We start from the raw sequence: 10,644 nt of genomic DNA, 5'->3' as shown, positions 1-10,644 counted from the left end.
TAATTAATGTAATTGTTTCAATTGATTTTGGAAACGTTATAATCTGTTGCCTCATTAAATGTTATGGTCTATTGCACCATTAAATGTTATAAGCTACTGCATCATTACATATAGTCTGTTGCATCACTCATTTATTGTCTATTACATCATTCAGTGTTATAGGCCATTACATCAGTGTTATAGTATATTGCATCATTAAAGGTAACCCATCAGTATATCGCATCATTAAAGGCATATCATCGTGCTTGAAAACTCATATATACTTTGAAACGAACATCTTTTATTTAATATTTTATGCATAAAGTTCCATCTTGTTAGCCTTCGTTTGAAAAGATCATATCACGATGTAAATCCGACCTTCTATCTCGCTCTGATGACAGAGTGAAAATATTTTAAAGCCCCCACCGCTGCCAAAACCTGTGTGGTTTTCTTTTTTCCCGGCTCAGATTCACATTAAATAAAATCAAGTCGAGAAACAATTTGGATTCTGGCCGAGTTCAAGATGATGAATGAGGGGCCATGGTACTACTACCGCTACTGCTTCCACCCCGTAGGGAAGTATAGTGCCGTCGGGTGCACCTAACGCGGCGCATTGTAGGCATTACTTGAGGTTCTTTGCAGCACCCCTTCGGTCCCTAGCTGCGACCCCTTTCATTCCTTTTATTCTAGCGCCGTTCATATTATCTGATTTTTACATCAGATCTTAACAATATTGTTTCTTAATGTAACTGCGAGGTTTTCCTCCTGTTACACATTGACAACCTTTTCCCTCTCAGTTCCTTGTCAGCTCTGAATGACCTAATAGGTCTCAGCGCTTGGCCCTTGGCCTAAATTTGACATTCCACTCCATTCTAATGCTGCTGCTACTGTTTTTTCATTCAGCACTACTGAACACTGTGTCACTGTTAGTAAACCTGTTATTGATCGTCTTTGGAGGCTACTGTCACTATATACTGTTGCAAGACCGTGAGTAGGCCTAGTAATGTTTAGTGTAGCCGCAGTAATAGTATAGGTTCTTATAGTCATCATCTTGTGCGCAGTCGTAAGAGCGCATGTTAGGGTTGCCTACTACCGCCACTATTACTACTATTACTACTTCTACTGCTACTACTACAACTATTGCTGTTGCTATTGCTACTTGGGATGCATCTGAGCATTACTGCTCAGATAGCCTCTTACAAATTATAAGTGGGGACATTCAGTTAGTGCTTCAGATAAAGTAGTGTTTTGCCTAGTGGCAAGATTACATGATAGGTTGCCTACTACTACTACTACTACTACTACTACTACTACTACTACTATTAATATTGATACTAATACTGCTGCTTCTACTTGGGATGCATGGAGCATTACTGCTCAGATATCACATCATATGAGTGGGGACATTTAGTTAGTTTATAATAAAGTCATGTTTTGCCGTGAGAAAAAGCACGTAGATGTGTCAGTTAATCTCGATGAGATTAATGTAGCTGTCAGTTTTTTAACGAAAATGGTTTTATTTCATTATGAGAAGCAGTCCATGAAATTTTGTATCTTTTTGTTTCAAATAAATACCGTTGTTTATCTCATTGGGGGAAATATAGAGTAAGATTACCATTGATGTTTTAAATTCATATATTCTCAATAGGTTTTTCGAAAACCTCCAACATGCTGCTATAGTTTACAGTAGTGGTTCTTAACGTGGGGACGCGCCCCCCTAGCGGGGCGTCGCCAATTTCCAGGGGAGGCTCTAGCCCTAGGGAAAAATTAAACATTCTCTAATTATATTCGTTATTCTCTTAACAAGAGTGAAGAACTAATATTCAGAAGTTTATGAAAAAATGCAAACGTATCGACTGATAACGTTAGTTTCCTTCTGCTACTCTGGTTAGACTTGTTGGGTTAATTATTTATTTCCCTCCTTATCCCTCGAAACCCCTTCTCTTTCTCTTTTCTTTTTCATTTTCCTGTAAATCTGGGTGGGAATTTTACGCATAGATGCAAGGGTGGGGGGCGCGTGGAGGGAAGGACCAACTCTTAGAGGGGGTAAAGTATATCTTAGTTTAACCAGACCACTGAGCTGATTAACAGCTCTCCTAGGGCTGGCCCGAAGGATTAGACTTATTTTACGTGGCTAAGAACCAATTGGTTACCTAGCAACGGGACCTACAGCTTATTGTGGAATCCGAACGACATTATGACGAGAAATGCATTTCTATCGGCAGAAATAAATTCCTCTAATTCTTCATTGGCCGGTCGGAGAGTCGAACGCTGGACTAACAGCGCGCTAGCCGAGAGCTCTACCCACCCCTCCAATGAAGAACTAACAAAAAAGGTTAAGGACCACTGGTATACGGTCTTTCACAAACAAAAACAAAAACTTCAGGGAAACTTGTCTCCTCGTTCCAATAGCCACCGAGACAAAATCTCACCTCTTGGTGACGTCATTTTCACAACTTTTTTTTTTTTTCCTAACCTGTGGGAAGCCTTTGCTGGTAGCTTAGTGCACGTAGAAGGTGATCGCCTGTCACCTGCCTCGTCATTTAATGTGGTGTTTTGGTTTTTGGTTTTCCTGTTAGGTTTTTTCTCCTGATTGTTTTGATGTAAGATTTTTCACATTCGTTCATAACCATATATATATATATATATATATATATATATATATATATATATATATATATATATATATATATATATATATATATATAATATATATATATAATATAATATAATATATTATATATATATATATATATATATATATATATATATATATATATATATATATATATATATAGACTATACTGGTATTACTTTTAGTAGACTATACTAGTTTTGTATGTAATTTCTTATTAGCCACAATGCCCTCTAAACTTCTCGATTTTTTCACATTTTGGAAACGCTTGAGGCTTGTGTGTGTGTGTGTGTTCGTATGTCTGTACGTAGGTGAGAAGAAGGTTAAAGCTTTGTTTATCTGAAGTGTAAGTGAGATACTTGAAACGTTTATTTTCCAATATGGCCCATAACCTTAAATACTCATAACAGTCTTTATCTCAATTGTCCTCTCTCTCTCTCTCTCTCTCTCTCTCTCTCTCTCTCTCTCTCTCTCTCTCTGACGCATACGTTTGCACGCACAGTTCATCCTTTCGATCGGCGCGTCACCACCGGGGCTACTAACATGGGCGATATTTCAGCTTTAATCAGATGCATCCTGACGGACCGTGAACCTCCCATTCCATAAACAATAGATCGCCAGAACCCACACATGTTTTGTCCGCACATGACAATGGGTCGACCATCAAAAGATACTTGGGTAAATGCAACATCATGTTTGTGACTTTATAAGTGATTATATAGGTCACTAAAAACCCCTTAATTAAATTTTTTTTTTTACTCCGTGACGCTTCACGCGCGAGAATTATATTAGCCGTTCTTTGGCGCCAAAGCGGGACAAAGGCCGTATTGTGCGGCGTGGAATATTTATCTCTCTGTATTTTCCATATAACGCCTACTGAGTTGGGTATCCTGGAGGAAAGGCGTAAAAGAAATAGTTTTCGAAAACGAGAGGGAAAAATAAGACCACTTTCCTTGAAGGAAAATGGAAAAGAAAATAGAAAACTGGCAACTAATGACCCGCTGACGTCAAACATTCCTGTAAAAACCGATTAGTTTTCATTCCTGTAAAAACCGATTAGTTTTCGGACTTTTTAACTTTTTTTTCAGTGGCTGTTAACTGTCGTTTTAAGGCTCTTATAAGGGATTACACTACTCACTGCTCGTAAATATAGGTAAAGATAGATAGTGAAACTTTCCCTACATTCATTATGAGTTGTCGTTCAACCAAATTTGTTTCTATAAGTGCCTTTGAAGTCCCAATACTTTGTTTTACCAACAAAAACTGTAATTTTTATGCAAATGTGTATCATGAGCATTTCCCTGTGTAGCCCACAAACAGTTCAATGCTCTCAGTATTTCGTAATAGCTCATAATATAAGATATTCAGACGCGAGAATGATTGAACGTACCAAATATTTCAGTATACTGTAGGCGGATGGTCATCACAGTTAGCCGTATATAGATATTTATAATCGCAGAATAACTGCCAGTGGAGTTTATTTTGAGCAAAGTTATCTGCCTAGAGGATGTGCCCTTCGGAGGGGAAAACCCTTCACAGTGTAAAAGGGATTTCCCAAAGTAACTGAGCTGAGATTTGGGGATATCAAGACGTGCCACCGTTCAAATTTCAACGAATTGCGTCGTACAGATAAACCACAGGATGTTCTCGTCTGTACAGTTTAGCGCCTGTAGGCATTACTTAAGGTTCTTAGCAGCGTCCCTTCGGTCCCTAGCTACAGCCTCTTTCATTCCTTTTACTGTACCGCCGTTCATATTCTCTCTCTACCATCTGACTTTCCATCCTCTCTATCAGTTGTTTCATAGTGCAACTGCAAAGTTTTCCACCCGTTACTCCCTGAAAACCTTTTTACCCTCTATTTCCCTTTCAGCGCTGAATGACCTCAAGGTGACCTAGCCTAAATTTTATATTCCATCTCCGTCAATTGTTCCCATTGCAACTGCTTTTCCTCTGATACACCTCTAAAACCTTTTACTTTCAGTTTCCTTTTCCGCTGAATGACCTCATAGGTCCCAATTGCCTAAATTTTATATTCCATCTCCGTCAATTGTTTCACAGTGCAACTGCGAGGTTTTCCTCCTGATACACCTCTAAAACCTTTTTACTTTCAGTTTCCTTTTCAGCGCTGAATGACCTCATAGGTCCCAGTGCTTGGCCTCTGGTCTAAATTTTATAAACCTTTATAGATAAACCACAGAATGTCCTCATTTCTAAAATTTAACGCTGAAACCTTATCTGAGTCTTTTCTACATTTATGTAGGTTATCTAGGAATGTTGATCTATCTTAATCGAAAAGTAAGATGGACCAGAAGTGGTTTAGGATGACAGGTACCAGGGCCTGGACGTCAGTCGATGACTTTCTCTAAATCACAGAGTAATTCGTCATTAAAAGTTGGGTTGGTTAACAATTTTTGGTTACTGACTAGTAATCGGTGAGTGTACTGAGTCCAAAGTGGAGGATTTCAACTTTGTCAACCAGACTTCTACCCCTACGGGAGGCGCAGATATTTACTGCTGTAAATACAACGCTGGAGAGGGTAAAATCAGATCTGTATTTAATTAACGATATAAGCCTAATGCTATGATGAGAGGATTAAGTATTAATTATGTTATGTTGTCAGGAAAGCAATTCTCTCAGTAAGTCAGTCGCTGCGCATGAGTGTGTATACGAGTGAAAGAAAGCCAGATTCCCTTTAAGTTTAAACCTTTCCGGGTAATTCGTTTGAGATCCTAGAAAAAAACAAGTAAAAAATGCGCCGAAGTTTCTTCGACGCAGTCGAGTTTTCTATACAGTGTATAATGCTGTACGAAACTCTCAGTCACGGCCCATGAGACTCTCAGCCGCGGCCCGTGAAACTTTCAGCCACGGCCCGGTGGTGGCCTGTGTTGTTGGCATCTATAGCTGTGTCAAACGCACGCTCATGGCTAACTTTAACCTTAAATAAAATCAAAACTACTGAGGCTAGAGGGCTGCAATTTGGTATGTTTGATGATTGGAGGGTGGATGATCGACATACCAATTTGCAGCCCTCTAGCCTCAGTAGTTTTCGAGATCTGAGGTCGGACAGAAAAAGTGCGGACGGACAGACAAATATCCATCTCAATAATTCTCTTTTACAGAAAACTGAAAATTTAAGAGATCCATGTATCTTTGTACAGCTTTCCCCCTTACAATCCATGTTCAGTTCTGTCTTAAAGCTACTGTCCTAGTTAAGAGGTGATGGATACGTCAGCCAATATGCCGCTCAACCAATAACAATCTCCTGTCTTTCAAATTCACGGCTTGGAATAATCCTCAAATCTAGCTAATCCGGAATTAGCTTAAATCCTGAAATTGATTAATTCTAGTCCCCCATTGTCGTTTTTAATTTAGGGTTTTACAGAAGGTGCAAAGAGTATATACATGTTATGATTTGGTTCAAATTCGTTTGTGTGTTTTATCTCCCACGGGGAAATGTGTCGTTTTTATCTGAGTTCGGTAATCTCAGTCTTGATTAAACTTAGCAGTCTCTCTCTCTCTCTCTCTCTCTCTCTCTCTCTCTCTCTCTCTCTCTCTCTCTCTCTTGTGCTTTGGTGATCAGAATTTGTCTTATTTTCCTTTCGATACTTACTACTTACAACATCATGTTTTTTTCCCTGTTTTGGTAAAAGCTGGTAAATCATTCCTCTTATTGATCTGGCATTCTTTGCTATATAGATGATTATACTTTTACTTCGTTGTTTGTTTTTACTCATCCCTTAATACTGTCGTTGCTACGTTACTTTTGGTTAGTATTCGTCCTCATTTGCGAAACGTTTATCAGAAATATCATTTGTTGCTTGTTTAGAGCCTGGAGCCAGATTTCTTGTCACACTGGCTAGGGAGATACATCGGCGCTATTCCTTTCTCTCCCATTTGTATTTTCTGCAGCCTGAACAAAATTTTATTTCGGTCGTTGGATCTTTCCTAGATAAGTATACCTTAGTTTAACCAGACCACTGAGCTGATTAGCAGCTCTCCTAGAGCTATTTGAAGGATTAGATTTATTTTACGTGGCTAGAACCAATTGGTCACCTAGCAACGGGACTTGGCTTATTGTGGAATCCGGACCACATTAGAGCGAGAAATGAATTTCTATCACCAGAAATAAATTCCTCTTATTCTTCATTGGCCGGTCGGAGATTCGAACGCGCGGCTAGCAGTGCTAGCTGAGAACGGAACCCACCCACCCAATGAGGAACTATCTTTCCTAGATAGCGACCGAGCGACCCCCCAACGGAGTTCGGGGGTCGTTATGTAGGACTAATATTTCTTGGGGGTCATTATCTTTATGATATCTTAAGTCTTTTGTTTATGTTTTTACGGTCATCCCCAACGGGCTTGTACTAAATACGGCGCAAAGGTGGATACATACCTGCAAATTCCTGAGATGTATGCTTATATCGCACCAACTTCTGTTTTTTTTTGGCCACTCCCCTAGGTTAGGTTATGTTGGGTTGGCTGGGATAGGCTAATACTAATTGCCCGGGCGTAATTTGGGTGTGGGAAACATCATGAGATTATTTGTAAGAAAATTCTATGGTTAGTTTTTAAGATATGGCGTCCCGCTTTTTTCAGGGAAAGGTCCTGTACACGTTTACATCTCGGGAAAATGCTACCGGGTTAAAACCCTTGGGGTTCACTATCTAGGAAAGATCCCAGTGGTTCAAAATAGCACCGGGAAATTCCAAAACGTCCATCGTTGTAAAAGTATATTGAAAAAACCTTTGAGATATGGAATCTCTTGGATCAAAGGACATCCCAGTTTATCTGAATATTTATTAATAGACGGGACGGTGAACCCAATGCCTTTTTCAGTCCAGGACTTGACAGAAAATGGAGAGCTGGGGAGGGGAAAATGGTAGGGCCTGATCCCGAAGATAACGACAGATCGCCACTTGAAAGAAGGTAGGTTATAGTACGTTAGGAGCAAATTAAACTCAGAAAATGCTCAGAGCAAAAGTCTCCTAGGGAGATCTTATCCTTTAGCAAGAGTGCGTAGCATATTTATGTTAGTATTGTTGTTGTAAGCTAAGGCTTTCCTTGTCCTGTTGTTATAAGCTGAGGCCTTCCTTGTCCTGCTGTTGTAAGCTGAGGCTTTCTTTGTCCTGTTGTTGTAAGCTGAGGCTTTCTTTGTCCTGTTGTTGTAAGCTGAGGCTTTCTTTGTCCTGTTGTTGTAAGCTGAGGCTTTCTTTGTCCTGTTGTTGTAAGCTGAGGCTTTCTTTGTCCTGTTGTTGTAAGCTGAGGCTTTCTTTGTCCTGTTGTTGTAAGCTAAGGCCTGTTGTTGTAAGCTAAGGCCTTCCTTGTCCTGTTGTTGTAAGCTAAGGCCTTCCTTGTCCTGTTGTAAGCTAAAGCTTTCCTTGTCTTGTTGTTGTAAGCTAAGGCTTTCCTTGTCTTGTTGTTATAAGCTGAGGTTTTCCTTGTCCTGTTGTTGTAAGCTAAGGCCTTCTTTTTCCTGTTGTTAAGCTAAGGCCTTCCTTGTCCTGTTGTTGTAAGCTAAGGCCTTGTTTCCTTTGTCCTGTTGTTTGCCTTTGCTGTGCTAAGGCCTTCCTTGTCCTGTTGTTGCAAAGCTAAGGCCTTCCCTTGTCCTGTTGCAAGCTAAGGGCCTTATTTGCCAAAGCTTCTTTGTCCTGTTGTTGTAAGCTAAGGCCTTGTTTGCAAACTGCCTTCCTGTCCTGTTGTTGTGCAAGGCCTTCCTTGTCCTGTTGCTAAGGCCTTCTTTGTAAGGCCTTCTTTGTCCTGTTGTTGTAAGCTAAGGCCTTGTTGCAAGCTAAGGCCTTCCTTGTCCTGTTGTTGTAAGCTAAGGCCTTCCTTGTCCTGTTGCTGTAAGCTAAGGCCTTGTTGCAAGCTAAGGCCTTCTTTGTCCTGTTGTTGTAAGCTAAGGCCTTGTTGCAAGCTAAGGCCTTCTTTGTCCTGTTGTTGTGTTGGCCTTGTTGCAAGCTAAGATTTAAGGCCTTCTTTGTCCTGTTGTTGTAAGCCAAGGGCCTTCCTTTGTCCTGTTGTTGCAAGCTAAGGCCTTCTTTGTCCTGTTGTTGTCGAGGCTTTCCTTGTCCTGTTGTTGTGCTAAAACCTGTTGTAAGCTAAAGCTTTCTTCTCTTTGAGCTTTCCTTGTCTTGCTGTTATGCTGAGGTTTTCCTTGTCCTGTAAAGCTAAGGCCTTCTTTTTCCTGTTGCAAGTCAGGCCTTCCCTGTCCTGTTGTTGTAAGTAAAAAAGGGCTTCTTTGTCCTGTTTTTTAAGGCCGTATGTCCTGTTGTTGCAAAAAAAAACTAAGGCCTTCCTTGTCCTGTTGTTGTAACTGGGCCTTCCTGCTGTTGCAAATAAAAAAAAAGGCCTTCCTTGTCCTCTGTTGTAGCAAGGCCTTCTTGTCCTGTTGTTGAGCTAAGGCCTTCCTTGTCCAAGCTAAGGCCTTCCTTGTCCTGTTGTAAAGCTAAGGCCATCCTTGTCCTGGCTAAGGCCTTCCTTGTCCTGTTGATTTACCTTGACAAGCTAAGGCCTTCTTTGTCCTGTTGTTTCAAATAAGGCCTTCTTTGAGTTGTAAGCTAAGGCCTTCCTTGTCCTGTTGCTGTAAGCTAAGGCCTTGTTGCAAGCTAAGGCCTTCTTTGTCCTGTTGTTGTAAGCTAAGGCCTTGTTGCAAGCTAAGGCCTTCTTTGTCCTGTTGTTGTAAGCTAAGGCCTTCCTTGTCCTGTTGCTGTAAGCTAAGGCCTTGTTGCAAGCCAAGGCCTTCTTTGTCCTGTTGCTTGCTAAGGCCTTGAATAAACAAAAAGTAAGGCCTTCTTTGTCCTGTTGTTTAAAGCTGAGAACTTTCCCTTGTCCTGTTGTTGTAAGCTAAGGCCTTCCTTGAGCCAAAGCTTTCCCTTGTCACTAAGGCTTTCCTTGTCTTGTTGTTATAAGCTGAGTTTTCCTTGTCCTGTTGTTGTGCTAAGGCCTTCTTTTTCCTGCACTAAGGCCTTCCTTGTCCTGTTGTTGTAGCTAGAGCCTTCTGTCCTGTTGCCTTAGCTAAGGCCCAACTAAGGCCTTCTTTGTCCTTGTTGTAAGGCCTTCCCTTGTCCTTTGTTTTTCTTTGTCCTGTTGTTGTAAGCTAAGGCCTTCCCCTGTTTTTAAGCTTTTGTCCTGTTGTTGGCTTGTCCTGTTGTTGTAAGCTAAGATTTTCCTTTTCCTGTTGTTGCAAGCTAAGGCCTTCCTTGTCCTGTTGTAGCATTTACCGTGTAAGTAAAGGGAAATACTGTCATCTAGTAAAAAAATTCTTTGGGACAACCCTGCAAATAAAAAAAAAAATCACGCAACTTCATAACGACACCAAGTAAACACATCTTCTGGAAGGCTCACGATTTAGACAAATCTTCAAATAGAGGAGAAAGTTGCAAGTCGATGCACTCCTTTTAATGAATAAACAAAAAAGTAACAAAAATTAAACAAAAACTTTGAAGTACACTGGCGTAGTTTTTACTCTGTGCCATACAGGCCCAAGTCAATTTTTTTTTTTTTCTTCACAAACTGCAAGTCAACCTTGCCTCATTTGCACAAGTCGCCCAGTTTTTTTCACAAGTCGGCCCTTTATTTTTGCATTTTTTTTTCAGTTTGTTTTCAAGTTGCCCAGTTTTTTTTTTATTTTTTTGCACATGTCGCCTTTTTTTTGCATGAGTCCTTTTTTAAATTTTATTTATTTATTTATTTATTTTTACTTCAGTAGTTCAAGTCTGTTATTTCGGCGTCTTGCTCACTTGCCAAGAGTCCGTCAGGAGTTGGCTCGACGCCTATCAACGCAAGTGAAGGTACTCTTGAATAGCGTCTTGCTTCTGACGTCGATATACTACTACTACTACTACTACTACTACTACTACTACTACTACTACTGTTAATGGCAGTATTGCTACTCTGGCTCGATCGAACAATATTGCTCATGGTGTGTGCACAATTAATACTGTTAACGTTCATTTTCTTTTTTCAAGAACGTGCATGCTTTCAAGACTTCCAGAAGATAAAAATATTTTTCCTTGGTTCATCTACAAAC

At 40.2% G+C, this 10,644-nt stretch overlaps 1 protein-coding gene across 1 annotated transcript; it reads right to left on the bottom strand.

Moving 5' to 3' along the window:
• Positions 1 to 7,687: 7,687 nt before the first annotated feature.
• Positions 7,688 to 9,070, bottom strand: LOC136839959 (involucrin-like). Its single transcript, XM_067106232.1, has 3 exons — positions 8,930 to 9,070; positions 8,297 to 8,546; positions 7,688 to 7,911 (listed from the first exon to the last, which is right to left on the bottom strand). The coding sequence occupies exons 1-3, from the start codon at positions 9,068 to 9,070 to the stop codon at positions 7,688 to 7,690; spliced, it is 615 nt and encodes a 204-aa protein (XP_066962333.1).
• Positions 9,071 to 10,644: the final 1,574 nt, after the last annotated feature.

Source organism: Macrobrachium rosenbergii, chromosome 7, assembly GCF_040412425.1.
Source record: "Macrobrachium rosenbergii isolate ZJJX-2024 chromosome 7, ASM4041242v1, whole genome shotgun sequence".
NCBI classification, from domain to species: domain Eukaryota; kingdom Metazoa; phylum Arthropoda; class Malacostraca; order Decapoda; family Palaemonidae; genus Macrobrachium; species Macrobrachium rosenbergii.
The sequence above is the reverse complement of the archived record's forward strand: the minus strand, read 5'-3'. Positions and strand labels throughout refer to the sequence as shown.